Source organism: Doryrhamphus excisus, linkage group LG19, assembly GCF_037039965.1.
Source record: "Doryrhamphus excisus strain RoL-2023G ecotype Guam linkage group LG19, RoL_Dexc_Guam_v1.1, whole genome shotgun sequence".
NCBI classification, from domain to species: Eukaryota; Metazoa; Chordata; class Actinopteri; order Syngnathiformes; family Syngnathidae; genus Doryrhamphus; species Doryrhamphus excisus.
Window position 1 is genome coordinate 7,005,400 of NC_136375.1, and position 17,102 is coordinate 7,022,501.

Genomic DNA, 17,102 nt, shown 5'->3' on the forward strand with positions numbered 1-17,102 from the left:
ATAATTCAGCTATTGAGTTTGTATTTCACTATTATGTCATATTAATACATACAGAGCCACTTTACTGTAACTGCACAAACAATTACCACAGATTCAGTCGTAAAAACAGCATCAGGGAGACATACAATAGGTGTCGTTATGCTAAAATGGTGCTTAGAATAGATCTTCATCGCCGTTTATTTTCTGTACTATATGAATGAATATCACATTAAAACTAACAGTAATACAAAGCAACAGTTAGCCCTTTGAACAAAACGTCAAGTGCAATCACCGATAGTTCACAAAAGCAGGAAACATGAAGTAAATGTACAAACTCATGAACCGAAATAAATACTATGTATATATATTTACAGTGCAGGTGTAAACGACAATGTGAGGAACTTGCCACACATTTTAATATGACTCCAGAATAAATAAATTGATTTATTTCTTTTTTTTTTCAAATACACATAATGTCACATAATTACATTCAAGCATTACATTATACATTATTTTTCATTAGGTTAGCTTTAGGTGTAAAAAATATTTATTTTCGTTTAAAAAAAAAAGATGGAGTGTAACCAAAGGGAAGAGAAAGTTTGCAATGCCAGTAAGATTTTTGTATCTATAATATTGACAAAAAACACAAAGTGTATATATTTTTAATACATAGTGCACTCTATTCTTTATTATGGTGCATTATTTGTGGGTGTGGCATTTTAAATTAAAACATGATAATAATTACTCAGGACATTCAATCAGTTACAACTGGACTGTTTTGCCCCTCATCTGAGCAGGTTCCATGAGTTTATGCTCAAAGATTATGTGTGACACAAACCAGTCAGAGTAAATAGGACAGCTCTAGTCTACTTCATGCTCAAAGACTCCGTGGGACACCACCAGTCAGACAAGTTTGGACAGTTCTCGTCTGAGAACCTGGTGGGATATGACTGAGGTGGGACACACAGCAATTGGACTAAATTGGACACCTCTAGTCCAACTGGGGGCGGCACGGCGGTCTAGTGGTTAGCGTGCAGACCTCACAGCTAGGAGACCAGGGTTCAATTTCACCCTCGGTCATCTCTGTGTGGAGTTTGCATGTTCTCCCCGTGCATGTGTGGGTTTTCTCCGGGTACTCCGGTTTCCTCCCACATTCCAAAAACATGCTAGGTTAATTGGCCACTCCAAATTGTCCATAGGTAAGAATGTGAGTGTGAATGGTTGTTTGTCTATATGTGCCCCAGGGTATACCTTGCCTCTCGCCCGAAGACAGCTGGGATAGGCTCCAGCACCCCCGCGACCCTCGTGAGGAAAAAGCCTAGAGCTGTCCTACCTAGTCTTAGAGCATGAATTAATGCTGCCTGCTCAGATGAGGAGAAACATCTTCTAAGACAACCTTAACCTTAACAGTCCATTTGCAATGGATTGAATGCCCTGAGAATACAATGACAATATTCCCAAGCATGATTAAAATATATTATTTACAAACACTTTCTGAAGTTTGTTAAACACCCCAGGAAATACTGCAACTGTCTTGGAGTAGCACCTTCGAGCCACCATTTTAATAAGGTTTAGTACCATAACTTAAACTTCATTTTGCAGAAAAAAATAAATCACATGCAGCACTTCATGCTGATCACAAACAATATCAGTAATATCAACATGTAGACGAAAGCAGCCAATGAGGGCCACTGATAGTGTAGTGGTCCACATAGATGACTTTTATATAGCTTGTGTGGGATTGATTCCCACTCAATGCCCCATTAAACATCACCTGAAACTGACTGGCGACCAGTTTTAGGGTGTCCACCAATCAGCTGGGCTAGGCTCCAGCCCCTTTCTATGGCTCACATCACACATCAAGTAATTTTATTGTTAGCGTTGGGGTTCTGTCCACACCAGTACAGCTTGTCCTCGCCTCTCCTCCTCCGCCACTGGCACAGCAGAAGCATGCGGAAGGTCTTCTGGAAGGTCTTGTTGCACAAAGCGTAGCACATAGGGTTGACGGTGCTGTTGACGTAGCATAGCCAGTAACCCAAGTGCCACAGCGACGTCGGGATGCACTTGGCGCAGAACGTGGAGATCAGCACCATGATGTTATACGGCGTCCACGTGAGGATGAACGCCAGAAGGATGGCGCTGAGGGTCTGTGCCGCTTTTTTCTCCTTGACTAGAACCATTCTCTTCCTCTTTGTGATCTGGTTCTTCAGGGCCGGGTCCATGGGTTTGGAGGTAGTGGAGGAGGAAGGGGAAGCGTTTTTCTCCTCGGTTTCCGGAAGTTGAGGAGAAGCAGGAGCAGGGGTGCCTATTTTAGCCTTTGGAGCAGGTGTGAACTTATAAGAAATACATTTTTTACTGCTCTTTTTTGAAGGCGTTGAATACGAATATTGATCTTCTGTGTAGTCCGCCACTTGGCCGTTCTTATCTGATTGACTTTTGTCTCTCAAAGATCTTTGCGGGGTCTCAATGGAAGCGTGATGCTCCTCCTCGTCAGATGAGGAGTAGCTATTGAAGGACGTGATCTGGTCGGCTTTAACCCACGCTTCATCTGATCTCGTGGTGGTTTTTGTGGCATTGCTTTGGTTTGACGAGGACCAGGAAGCCTGACTTCTGTCTCCCTTCTCTCTGGTGAAATTGAAACAAGAATGAATAATAGTTTTCTGCGGTTTAGTTCCCTCTTGGACATTATCAGTCGCGAGTCCTTGCAGCTCTGCCAGATCTTTTGTGCGTCTTTGGGTTTCTTTGTAGATCCTGCAGTAAAGAATCGTCATGACAGAGACGGGGATGTAGAAAGCAGCAATTGCAGTCCCGAATGTTATCACGGGTTCTGTTAAAAACTGAATCTGGCATTCGTCCATCGATTCCTTCTCTTCTCCTACGATGTACTTCCAGCAAAGAATGGGTGGCGCCCAGAGCACAAACGAGACTAACCATGCGAGGCCTATCATGATAGCGGCCCTCTTTGGAGTCCTCTTAGCTCTGTAAGTCAGCGGCCTTGTGATGGAGAAGTATCGGTCAAAGCTGATCACAAGTAAGTTCATAACGGAAGCATTGCTGGCTACATAATCCACCGCCAGCCAAAGATCACATGCAAGGCTTCCCAAGGACCAGTAGCCCATCAGAATATACGTGGTGTACAAGTTCATAGACAACACTCCTATGATGAGGTCTGCAAAGGCCAAACTCAGCAGGTAGTAGTTATTTACCGTCTTCAGTTGGCTGTTGACTTTGAAGGACACCATGACCAAAACGTTACCGACAATAGTTATCACACTGACAATGGCTGAGACAGTTGCTATGGTAATGACCTCCCAAAGGCTATGGGGAGCAGAAGGGATGTGCGTGGTGTTGTCAAAAGTGCCGTTTGAGGGATCAATATGCATGATTGGTGTGCCTTTTGTTCAGGTTGACAGACGACGAGGCAGGTCTATTGTCCTGTAAGAAGAAGAAAAACAATATTTTTTAAAAACTGCATGTATGTGTTTATTAATATCAGTTTTATTCCATATGCCATCAAAATCGAATATATTTTATATATATGTATTGCTCGCATAGTATTGTTTTTATTTCCTATTTATGAGTGGCAACAAATTAACCGGAAGTACAATATTTTATGGTTCGTGTTTCGACGGACACGGTTAAATGTAACACCAATTGCGCCCCAAACTTTTGGTGTTACAGATAAAGCTGCCCCTGTGGACAAGTGAACAGTAATGGAAGGTAGGACGAGTAGAGGCAGAGGAGGCAGCTGGAAAAGAGGAGGCCATGGTGGAAACGACGGTGATAATTTCGGCAGTGAACGTAGAGGACGAGGCAGAGGAGGCCAACACCGAAGCCGGGGTAACAAAGACCACCAGCGCGGTCGTGGACGCGGAAGTGACACGGCGTTCCGACACACGGTAATTCCCGCGCTCTGCCAAACTGGCATTCATTTTTTAATGCACCAATTAAAAAAAAAAGACAAATGAGGACGACACATTCTGTCCCATTCGGCGTATATACAAATTATTAGAAACACATTGTTGTTATGTTTATACACTTCAGCTATAAACCAACTTAAACTAAATAAACTTTACTAATGTAGTCAAGTTACTTGATACAGCTTTTGTGCTTTTGTATTAGGTTATGCATGTCAAAAAAGACTAGTAAGATAAATACGTAGTGACAAGCGTTATCCACTTCCTTTCAGGTCATGTAGTTTGATTAGGGAAAAAATAATAATTTTCATCATGATGAAATACTTGAAAAAAAGCACTGAAGTGCATCATTGGGCCATGTTTGGCTTGAAAATGACACTAGAGTATTCTACTTCATTTCTACTGGCAGTTCTGTTAGCTAATTCTGTTGTTACAATGACAGAATTAGAAGCAAAACAATAGGGGCCCTGTGATTGCAATCAAAGAAATCCCCTTTGGAACATAACCTATGGACTCCTTGATTGCAATCACAAAAATCCCCTTTTAGCGGGTCTCTTACAAGCTGGTGGTCGTTTATTATATTTCGTGTAAACATGTTGACTTTGTGATCGTGAAGAAAACTTGACTGTGAAATTTCTAATTTGCGAGGAAACTATACAACACCAATGGGACAATGATGACTTTACAAAATATACTTTTGACTATCTATCACCGCATAAAGTACACTGATTCTGCTCATGACACATACTTTGGTTTACCATGACTTCGTAGAGATGTTTTTGTTTGATGGCGGACAATCTTGCTCACATTTTTTCTCACAGAAATGCTTGTCAATTCCCTAAAGGTGCGTATCAAATTTGGTGGTGATTCAACTAAACACCTTATGGTTGCAGTTGTTGGTTCATAGAGCTGTGTGAGAAATTTCAAGTCAAACTAACTGAAGTCAAACTTTGGGGTACAATAACAGTGCCAGCATGTGGTGTATTTAGTTTACACAACAATACATGCAGTCATGAACATATTAGGGCACCCCATGTCTATATGTGTTTCGAAGTGACACACTGTTTCTCACTGCGCCCATTTTTTTTCCTGTCAGAGCCAAGATGAAGAGCACGATGTTCATGAGGAGGATCACAGGACAGTTTTCTCCAGGAGGACGCTGGAGTCCAACTGGGACCGTTATGAGGACTCTGAGAAGCAGGAAGCAGGTGACGACATGCCCACTCAAAGAGGCACCGACTACCATGTCCTTCTGGCGTCTGCAGGTACGGTTTGTCTTTAAAAAGCTGTTTTACAAAGATAGGTCAGCTTATGTCAGCATTTTAGTAATTTACAATTTACTTTATTTAAGCCACTAATTGGCAAAATACAGTTCAGTACTCAGGACACGGCACTTGATGAAAAGACTTTTCACTTGCACATGTACTTTTTAGTAATATTCTTTCCAGAATAAATACATGGAAATTCCCTCTGTGTCAAATATTCCACCCAGTCTGACTGCACCGGTCCGAGCTTGTCTTAGTATCCCAATTAGTGCAAAGGAAATGTCTGTTGTCTTAAGGGACCCTTTTAATTGCCTTGTATGGGCACTGCTGTCAGATGTCTGCATTGTACTTATTTTTGTTTGTTCATTTCTGTCTCAAGTCTCGACACTTTTTTTCTTCTGTCGTCGCTTGGTTCCTTTCTTGTTCTTGTAATTTCACATCAAAAAAATAAATCTATGGTGGTCTTATTTCCATCTTGTTAGTAGGTCTGCACTCATTATTTCTGAGCAATATTGAGTTAGGTTGTGATTTAAGGGAGGACAAAGCCTGGATTACGCTCCAGCGTAGTCACTACCCCAATCCCCTCAATGGCATCTTAATCGTTAATATTTCTGTATCTAGTTAGTGCATCACGTGCAGTTCTCAGGTGGAACACTAGGGCTGCTGTTTCCCTAGAGCAGGGGTCTCAAACTCAATTTACTTTTGGCGCCACTGGAGCTCGGGTCTGGGTGAGACTGGGCCGCATCAAGTTTTCCAAAAAAAAAACAAACAAAAAATGCATTTATTAAAAACAAAAAAAATTAAAAAATGTCGCTTTGGTTCTAATTTTCTACAAGAAAAGCTCTGATAAAACATTCCACTGTTCTCAAATATCTTAATTTTTATTTTTCTACACAAAATAAGATGAAAAATAAATAAACAAATCAAGAATAAAGAAAATCAATCAGTAATAAATAAATATAATAATAATAATAAAACGGCAAATAATAAAAACTTAAGAAATCACATATAGTTGGTGGGTAGACAAATTATTTTTTTCAGATTAAAATGAACAAAGCATTATTAGAGCCCTGTAGACATGACAAAACACGACTATAGTCACATTTATACTTTTTTTATTTACAACATATTGCGCAACTGCAGGGTCTTGAGACACATGCTAACTCGCAAACTAGAGAGCTAGCGACCTAAACGGTAGCCTTCAAGTTATTTCCTTTAAACTTAAATAGCCAAAAACTTACCACTTCCACGCGGATAGGGAGGATAACTATTAACAGTTATTTAACCTTTAACATGAACATTAATCAAACGTAATAATTTTTTCTGGGTACATGATACCATACAGCATCCATATGAACTTGTGCGGGCCGCACTAACATTAAACTTTCATATCAAGGCGGGGGCCTCAAACTAGTGTCCTGCAGGTCACATTTGGCCCGCGGGCCGCGTGTTTGAGACCCCTGCCCTAGAGTCAACGGAGTGACCGACCATGGCACTTGTTGACTATTATTGTCGCCCTACGTTGCAAGCAAACAGTGCCAATTAAAGACAGAGACGGGGAGTTTACATACAGGAAATAATGTAGCACAAGCCAACCAATCACAGCATTTGCGGCCTTTGTCATGTTATGTCACACTTCGAGGAGGGTTGAGACATCTCCTTTACTTCAGAACTATTGTAGGGTTGCAATGATTATTTGGATAATTCGAATTCCTGAATTACAAAAAGTAGTTGAGGGGGGGTTTCCATGTCTGTAGAACAACCAAGCCTGAAGTAGGCCATTGCAAAGCATGTCTTTTTTAGGCTGCTGACTTAAATAAAAGAATACCAAAACAGCGATTTAAATTATGATTTTACTACTTTTGGCACCGGTGTGTTAGTTAAATGTCGTATGCAAATCAGTATTTGGCAGTTGTTTTTGTGAAAGTCTCTAAAAAGCAGCGTAACACATTACAATTAAAAGAGTAATTTTGAAAAATAGATTTAAATAACAATAATAGTAAATATATTACATACAAATATATTACATTTTAGACATCGCTTGCCTAATGTTGATAAATTATGGTACAGTCCAAGTAAGTTGTGTTTTTTTTTTTGGGTGGGGGGGGCACTTTTGACTTCCAAAGAGTACCTTAGGCTTTATTAAATTCATTTATAATCTGTAACCCCATTTGTGCTGTCCAATGACGTGAAGAGTTTGATGACCTAAAACCTCAATTTGATTTTCAGGGCAAGTTGCCTCTCATATGAATGACTATTTGTGTCCAAAGTTGTTTTCTGTGTCATCTAAGCCCAGCTGTTGGGGAGCTAAACAAGAGTTAGACGATGTATTAAGGATGGGATACACCAAAACATATAAACATGAACTATATTCTATTACCAATAAAACACAAGCTACCCTATAAACTAAGACCTATAACCCATGGCTTAATATTGGTGGGCCGGCTTCTTACAGTGCCACCTTTTCTATATTTGGTTCCACAATGGATTAAGTTAATTTTTCATAAATGTGTGCTTTAACATCTCATCAGTGCATGACACAGTGCTTGAGAGGAGGAAGTGTTCATTGTCCTGTGTGCGTTCTATGCATAAATTAATCACACACACAATAAAGATAATGAAAAGATTCCCAAGACATAATCTGTCTATACTGTCCTAACTCTGAAAGAACCATTATCCAGACGGAGTCACTATTGCGTTGATGCTGTGTTTGGGCACCCGACAAGCTTGTTAAGCACACTCCAAAAACCAACATACTCATTTTTTTAATCTTGCCAAAACCGGGGCATATGAAAACTGAAGTCCCACTGTACATAAGTCTTGTATGTGACCAAGCGTGTAGTCGGTCGTAGAGGCGAGACTTTGGGCCTGCGAGAACAAGGTGAGGCAAGATTTTAACTTTATCTAAAAAAAAAAAAAAGGACAATATATTATAATGCACTTGTATAATTTCTACTGTTTTACACTCTTTTGGTACCGGTTCCGCCTCCACCCACTGTAACAAACACTGCAATACTGACAAAAGGGCTCACTCCATTCATGCCGTTGTGGAACAAACATGCCAAGGTGTTGAAACCAATGCACAAAGTGAACCCTCTTCATGCCCTTTTGAAGGTGGGAGATGAGAAAAACATGCACATTCATTCATTCATTTTCTACCGCTTTTCCTCACGAGGGTCGCGGGGGTTGCTGGAGCCTATCCCAGCTGTCTTCGGGCGAGAGGCGGGGTACACCCTGGACTGGTCGCCAGCCAATCACATATAGACAAACAACCATTCACACTCACATTCATACCTATGGACAATTTGGAGTGGCCAATTAACCTAGCATGTTTTTGGAATGTGGGAATGTGTTTTTGGAAACCGGAGTACCCAGAGAAAACCCACACATGCACGGGGAGAACATGCAAACTCCACACAGAGATGGCAGAGGGTGGAATTGAACCCTGGTCTCCTAGCTGTGAGGTCTGCGCACTAACCACTAGTCCGCCGTGCCGCACATGGCCTGTTAAATTATCAAATTGATTTTCATTTATTGTGTGATTTAATTAATTATCGTCCCAGGCCTAGTGCCCACAAGACTGAATGATAAATATTGTCTTATTTTAATCTTGCAAGATTTTGTGACACCCCTAGTCAGTGATGATGGAACTTGACAATAGGGTAAGTAGTAAGACTCAAGTGTGATTATTTACCGTAAATTCCGGACTATAAGCCGCTACTTTTTTTCCCAAACTTTCAACCCTGCGGCTTATTCAGTGATGCCGCCAATTTATGGCCGCCAGGGGCTCTCGAGTAGAAAAGGTAAGGTTAAGACCGGTGGAATATATGCGTCGAAGAAGACTGCAACTTCTTGTGTTGTGCATAAATTAAATTAGCGTGAACATACCCTCATTATGGAAAATGCAAAATGAAAGGCATATGACGCAGCTTTCAAGCTAAAGGCAATCGAGCTGTCCGATTAAAGAAACAGCGCTGCTGCACGTAAACTTGGCATAAACGAATCGATGGTGAGACGCTGGAAACCATGTTGCTACCGTTTTACTGCCGCGTCACAGGCACCGTTTGTGAAGAAAGTTATATTATTATTATTGTTAAGTTATATTATTAAAACTTTGAAAACTTTCTCTGTGTACCGTCTTTCTTTGTAAATATGTTTACATGTTTTAATGTGGGCACATGCGGCTTATATACAGGTGCGGCTTGTGTATGTACAAAATCGCTTTTCCTCTAAAAATGTAGTGGGTGAGGCTTATAATCAGGTGCGCTCTATAGTCCGGAAATTACGGTAATTTGAGGTATTTTAAAGAATATTTTTATTTTTTTCTGTCACATTTATTTTTTTAATCTCACTGAAACAATACCATAACATTGATGTTTTTTTTTATATCCATGTTAGCTTGTGATGACTGGTGTGGTGACTGTATAGTTGGAGTGGTTTCATTCTTTTTGTCTTTTGTACTGGACGATGTACGATAGGATGACTAGTAATGAACTGGTTGCTCTTGGCACGTAGTTGGGTGCCTCAAGCTGGGTGAGGGTGGTTGGATGTGGGGGTTTTATTCTGGTAGACAAGGAATAATATATTTTTTTGTTGGGATGAGGTTGGAATCTGGGTGGTTAGAGGGGTGGGACTAGATAAGTCTTGACTTCTTCCCACTCCCTTTCGAACATGTGTATGTTTATATGTACATAGGTATTTTTGTTTGGTTTCTTGTGCTTTGGATGATATTCGAAAAAAAACAAAAAACTTTAAAATGTTTTTTATTCTTCTAGTTTGAATGGTGTGTCAATCTCTGCCTTTGCGCACATGGCAAAGGTGCTCGTGTGAGTTGTTGGACTCGGTATCTCTTGTCTCTGCTATTTTGCCCACATTGTCCGATTAGTCATGCCGTACAACAAGAGGCTGCTGCTCTCCAGAGGATACTTAATTGTATGTGGGAGGCATTGTTTTTCTCGCCAATTAAGGCAGCCATGAAATCAGGAATCCAGCATCAAAAATCTTTTTCTATACAGACCACAAATAACTCACCAAATGCCGCTGTGTTCTCGTTCTTTCTTTACCCATGTGGTATATAAAGTCCAAGTCATAAGGTGACTTCATCCATCTTCTATGCCGCATATCCTCACAAAGGTTGTGGGGGTCTGCTGGAGCAAGGTGGGGTACACCCCGAACTGGTTGCCAATCAATCGCAGGGCACGTATACAGTAGACGATCATTCACACACACATTCATACCTATGGGCAGTTTAGAGTCTTCAATTAACCTAACATGCATGTTTTTGGAATGTGAGAGGAAATCTGGAGTACCTGGAGAAAACCGACGCACACACACCTAACACTCAACCCAGGTCGTCCAGATCTCGTGACTGTGTGGCCAACGTACTACACACCGTGCAGCCCGTGACTTGCACTTGCGACTTTTATTTGTTGACGTGCACATCTTTTTTCCGGCTTCAAATGGCCCTGAGCAATGTTTTGCAACCTTTGCCGTGTATCTCACAGTGCTTTTCAGATACAAATTCCCAAGACGCTGCGGTCAAAGGCGCAGCTTTACCTACAGTGTGGTGGAGGCGGTGAGCGTGAGCAAGATTATAGGCATATTTTGTTTCAATCAAGTGGATACACTTTGTGTGTTTCCTTAACTGCAGGCGAAGCATTTCTAGTTGTATGTGCCATTGCTGAAAAAGCAGATTTCAGGAGGTTCAAGGACCGTGCTTTGACACAGGATTGTGTAGAACTGTTGCTAATGGTCCTGAGTGGCTGATGCTTTATGTGAACAACTTTTATCGTGTGCCACAGAAAAACACACTTTGTCTAATCAGTGCCATTCAAACCCTGGAGGTCTTCTAATTCAATAGAAGCTCAAAGGTCGACACACAGTTCCTGGATACGTCCTACCTCCAATGTTATTGAATTTCGGAACAGTCCAGGCAATTTTAATGCTTTCATTTATCAGGGGTTTTATATAGCTTATTCACTCTTTTGATGTCTACTATATTGAGTAATACGAGTGTAAAGCCATTTAAAGCTGCCATTCCAATACTTTGAGACAATAGCCATCGCAGGAAGTACACAGTCCTGGAAAAAAAGTGTGATTCTGTTATCTTATTTATGTCTGATATGTCTAATTTTCTCTGATTATATCTACTCTATTCAGTAATATGAGTGTAAAGGTGACTATAGGGATGTTATTTTATGTCTAGAAGGCAGTAATAATGTTAACAAGCGTATTTAGAAGAAAGTAAACAGATTTTCTAAGGCATAACTGCAATAATATTTATTAATATTGAGACCTACTTTGTGGAAATTCACTTATCGTGATTGAGTCTAACTACGAGAAACAACTTTGAATATTTACACCAAAACTTTGGATACATTTTCCGGTTAGCATACAATATGGCGTGCATCTTATCTCGAGTCCAACTGTGTTGTTCATGTATTTTTATCAGAAAATGTCCTTGTTAACAGCCGTGCCAAAACATGGAAACAGGTACATCTTCATTGCCCGTCTATGATTTCAAGAGCAGGTGACTGTAGTTTGTTGCTAAATAACAACGCCGCAACGCCATACAGAATTCAATTCAAAATTCATATGACTGACACTTAAAGTAATAAATGAACATTTATTGGTTTATATTTAGCTTTCACTAAAGTCGTGCTTGTTGAAAAATTTTGCTGAATTCAAAACATGTACTTTGAAACGTTACACCTCATTAAACGTGAACAGCGTATTGTACACACAAAGTTACTCAAAGTCAATTAAGGAAGTGTACAGTATTTCTGGGTTCTTAATTTTTTGCAACATCAGAAAAAAATTATTGTGATTTTTATGTAATTTCAGTTTTTGCAAAAAGACATTTTGTTTTCATTTTTTTAAATAATGTATTTTGTTTGTTTTTTTATATTATAAATATTTTATATTGTACTCATATTGTAATTGTATATAATCATGACAAAATTGTCTCAAGCAAAATTGTCTCCAAATAATGTTGACAGCACAATTTGTCTGTGGAATTTTTTGTAATATTTCTTAAGGGGCACATTTATTTTGTTACTATATATTTTGGTTAGAGTCGGCAGTTCTGGAAGGGATTATAGACGCTAACCAAGGTTCCAAAGTAATTCCAAAATTTGGTCTTTTCTTACTAGGGCCTCAGTTCCAACACTTATAGCTACTGTATGTTTCTGCTGCTTTAATCCCCAGTCACTTAATCTAAGTCAGTTTCCTCATTAATAAGAACTGACAAGTTCAACTTGACTCTTGTTAGCAATACGGCAACTCCCAGCTCAACTCCCCGGTCCCCAAATAAACTTTTTACAGACTTCAGTGAGCACATGTCGACATTGGACAAGTCAAACTTTAGCCGAGTAAGATTCACACAGAATTCACACTAATTAGCAGCTTATATGACACGTTTAAAAAGCGACTAAGCAGCTGGGAATTTTATGAGAGTAACTCATGGAATGTGTAGGGTTTGGTGGGTAAACGATAAGGAGCGATGGTTTACATCATAAAATCCATTAATAAAAAGCTGATGACTTTATTTAATAAGGGAGAGAATGTACTGTCCCAACACTTATCATTGCAGGATGCAGTATGGTTGCCACTAGAACATTCTGGACACAACGTTCAATTGTATAGGACTTCACTTTGCACTGTGAAAACACTGCAGTCCATACACTAATCCTAAAATGTTCAAGGCAGTTATATAACTTACCTTTACATAACGCCATATTGCAGTGTTCCACTGTTTGAAACCTAAATTAATATGCTGCCACATTCCCTTCCTTTTTAAGAGTTGTATGTATTTAATTATTTGGGCATCAATATATAATGTTTAATTCCGAGCGTCACAGATCTGCAGATGGTCTATGTGTAAAAATGTAGAAAATAGGCAGTATTTTTGGGACATGGAGAGTTTTCTGAAGATGATTTACATCAACAGTTGTTGACTTTTTTTTTGGACTATTATGCAGCACCCGTGACTGACCCGAATAACCCTTTGCAGTCCAGAACTGCGGTTGTTAAATTAAAACGAGTCATTATCTGTGAGTTAATTGAGGTCGACTGTTTTGTAACCCAGAGATGTTTTTTTTTTTTTTTTTTTTTTTTTTACTTTGTCAGTTCTCAGTCCTTATCATTGTTGGGGGTTAATAGTGCTGTTGCCATGGGGAAAGCACACATGATGCCATCCCCTTGCTGTTGCTGTGTGTCATGTCTATATGACAGGGTGGATTGACCGGGCTAGTTATTTACATCCTAATGCGGTCATCTATCTGTACACATTAGCACAGGGATCAATCGTCCTCCCCCGCAGCCGTGGTTTAGCCAGGCCTCTAATGGGCACCTATCAAGGTTCAATCATAATGAAACAAAAGGAAATTGCATTAACGCATCACAGATTCACCTAAAGAGATACCTTTTCCTAACTGTGATGAATGGCTGCAATCACGCTTTAATTTTTATGTTCCGTTGTTATGGATACTTGATGGGACGGCCGTGTACTGCCCTGTCAGAGCACATATAGGAAAGAAAGCATTCCAGGCACTTCAGTGTTCCTGTTTTTTTTACTGCTGATGATGGTGAAGCTGGTGGAAGAAGGCGTGAGGCTAAAAACAGCAGCTTTGATCATAGACACTTGACAGTTACCATCCTACGGAACAGTCTACACGTGGTCATCACTTCCTACCGATCCTTCCTCTACCTACCTTTAACTATATTGGAAATGTCATTTAATACATTTTTGATATACAGGTATAATTTATCGGTGGCACGGCGGTCGAGTGGTTAGCGCGCAGACCTCACAGCTAGGAGACCAGGGTTCAATTCCACCCTCGGCCATCTCTGTGTGGAGTTTGCATGTTCTCCCCGTGCATGCGTGGGTTTTCTCCGGTTACTCCAGTTTCCTCCCACATTCCAAAAACATGCTAGGTTAATTGGCGACTCCAAATTGTCCATAGATATGAATGTGAGTGTGAATGGTTGTTTGTCTATATGTGCCCTGTGATTGGCTGGCCACCAGTCCAGGTTGTACCAGACAGACAGATGGGATAGGCTCTAGCACCCCCACGACCCTTGTGAGGATAAGCGGTAGAAAATGAATGAAAATGAGTAGCCAGTCCAGGGTGTACCCCACCTCTCGCCCAAAGACAGCTGGGATAGGCTCCAGCACCCCCGCGACCCTCGTGAGGAAAAAGCGGCAGAAAATGAATGAATGAAAAAAGGTATAATTTATGTATTTAAAGGGGACCTATTATACACATTTTTGGCGATCCGATAGCACAGGAAGCTTTCTAGATCTTCCAGATTCCGCACCTCTTTCTGCAGTGTTTCCATGGATTTCCTGCTTCCTACCCAAATGGTCTGTTTCATTTACTCCGGTACTCCCCTAAATACATCCACTCCACGAGGACTTCCGGAGACGTAGGTCCAATGCCCATATAAGGAAGTCCGGATTTCATTGACGTCGGTAGAATTCGGTGTTAGAAAAAACTCAGTAAATTCAAGGGTGCAGAGCCATCTAAAACTTTTTCATAGCTCACTTCCAAATGCGCAAACCTCATTATCATTAACTAAAGGAAATCAGGGCTCTACATTAAAAACAAAAATGACTTGCCCACGGGGAATCCTTAAGGTGACTGCGGTCTAAATAAACAATTCTGATTGGTCAATTTCAAGATTTGCAAGGATTGGTTTGCAAATTACCACCGGAATTACGCAGTCCGTGTTTTAGCAACACCCAACAAGAACCGCTTAAAAAAAAAAAAAAACTCTTGCCAGTACGGCATGCCAAAGTGCACTTGCCTGACGGGAATATCACTGATTGGATTTACTTGCCCCAATTTTGTTTTAACTTGCCCCGGGCCATCGGTACATCGTTATTGTAAAGCCCTGGAAATGTCTTGTGAGCATGAGGCCTGGGATGATAAAAATTGTTGTCTCCGCCTCCAAGCAGGCAGGAAGACCGTTCACTTGGTCATTGGTTGCACATTTGTGCATTGGTGTCGGTTTCAGCACCTCGGCGCGTTTGTTCCATAGAACAACGGCATGAACAGCGTGAGCCCTTTTGTCAATCATACAGTCTCTTTGTCTCAGTGGGTGCAGGCGGGGGCGCTAGCAAAGACACAGAATGCGTAAGAGTTTAACGTAGTAGAAATTATATTTGTAGATTGCCATATATTGTTGTTGTAGAGTTTTAATATTTTTCTTAAAGTAAGGCTAAAATTTTGTCTTGTGTATATTATATATAATTACATACATTGTGAGACAGTGTATTTAATATATTTTCAAAGCATACCTGACCTAAACTACACCTTTTTTATACATAAAAACCAAAACCAAAATACCAACCATGCAAAATAGCTATTTATCAGCATTTAAAAATGAAGTGTAAATATGTTCATAACAACCGTACATTCTAGTCTTCTATTCTAAGAATCTCTTGAGTCACTTATTTCTTAAAAGTTCCAATTTCTTTTTAAAACTTCTTCACACCCACAAATGTAGAAGTACTAGCATTCCAGGCATGTGGTCGCCCCCATCTTTTTTAATGATACTTAAAATTTAATCGTCTCACTCCTCATACCTCCCACTCCAAAAGAGATACACACGACATTGCTACACATATTCTTGTACCCGTTTAAACACATCCAATGTTACTAATCAGTAATATCAGTGTTTTATTTAAAAAAAAAGCATCTAATGTAAAACAACTGTAGTAAATATACAATACAAGTTTGACTGCTCAATACTTATCTTATTTTAATCGTTTAACTCCGGCTGTACTCATGTAACAATGACTATTTTTGTATGAATGCAAAATATAATTTTACCAAATGGAAAATGGGTATATGTTTAAATTTTCTACTTCATATCTACTTCAAACAGAATACAATACTCACCAGTTGTGGCTTTGTCGGCAAAAGACAATCCTGCTGCAGTAAACGGGCGTTTGGCCAGTTCTTTGATACTGTCGACTCTTTTTTTTTTTTCTTCTTCACTCCTTCAGTCTGGCAGAGTTTCCGACTCCCTGCGGCTTTTATGCCTTTCCCACTGTACCGCTTTGATTCCCTCTCTGAGCGGTCGCTTCACACCTTCTCTCGCTGGCTCTTTGGCCGCCCTCCGCTGCTCCCTCTCGCTGACTTCCTCGCTCGTCTCTCCAACAAGGTGAAAAACACACTTGTCAAATACAGGTTGGTCATCCCGACGTTGCACGTCCTCATCAGTTGCTAAGGAGCATTAATGTCATTGTGCTGCAACGTGCTGAGCGGTCCAGGCACAAGATGCAACAGCTGTTTTTCTGCAGCCTAGGGGCCACGTCGGTACTGTTCAAACCTTTTTGTTTTACAATTCAACGGTGAACTGCTCCTCTCATTGTCGGTGCTGATCAGATCCAAAAAATATTAAATCGGCTCAGTGTCTTTTAGAGAAGATGATGGAAACTTAGAAAATCTTGTTTCACTCACCCGCTGAAACCTGAGCAAACTTCACCATCGATCCTTAAGGCTGCTACTCTGACTTTTTTGGCACTTGCGAGGCTGCTTTTACGCTTTGGAGGTTTGCTGGGTCAACTGTTGTTCTCACCAACAACGCTGATTCTCCACTGTTGCAAGCAAAGCCTCATTCTGTACCATGGAAGTAACATAGAAGAGGAGAGAGGAAAAGGTGACGAGGTGGTGGAGTAGAGTAGAACGAGTACGGTGATGCAGATGAGGGAGGAGTCTATGTAGGCGTCTTCTCACCAAGGGATAACTGTGCGCTTTTAACATCACTAGCACAGACTGATCTACACAGAGAGAAATACTTGTCCCCTCGAATGTGCTTAACCGACTTATTCACTAAAAGCAGACAAAATGGAGACTGGTTATTGATTGATTAAAATTGCCTGGCAAAGTATAATTTCAGGAACACAATCTGATTCTTACATACACCCCCCCCC

The 17,102-nt window shown here is 40.4% G+C and overlaps 2 protein-coding genes across 2 annotated transcripts in view; one reads left to right on the plus strand and one right to left on the minus strand.

The window, feature by feature from the left end:
- Positions 1 to 1,344: 1,344 nt before the first annotated feature.
- chrm5b (cholinergic receptor, muscarinic 5b) lies at positions 1,345 to 16,838 on the minus strand. Its single transcript, XM_058057866.2, has 2 exons — positions 16,066 to 16,838; positions 1,345 to 3,414 (listed from the first exon to the last, which is right to left on the minus strand). The coding sequence occupies exon 2, from the start codon at positions 3,360 to 3,362 to the stop codon at positions 1,839 to 1,841; it is 1,524 nt and encodes a 507-aa protein (XP_057913849.1). The 5' UTR covers positions 3,363 to 3,414; positions 16,066 to 16,838; the 3' UTR covers positions 1,345 to 1,838.
- The window catches only part of aven (apoptosis, caspase activation inhibitor), a 37,016-nt gene continuing 23,525 nt past the window's right edge, over positions 3,612 to 17,102 (plus strand). Inside the window, exons 1-2 of the mRNA XM_058057872.2 lie at positions 3,612 to 3,878; positions 4,993 to 5,161. Coding sequence (XP_057913855.2) covers positions 3,693 to 3,878; positions 4,993 to 5,161 — 355 coding nt within the window. The 5' untranslated portion in view covers positions 3,612 to 3,692. The remainder of the gene's footprint in view (positions 3,879 to 4,992; positions 5,162 to 17,102) is intronic.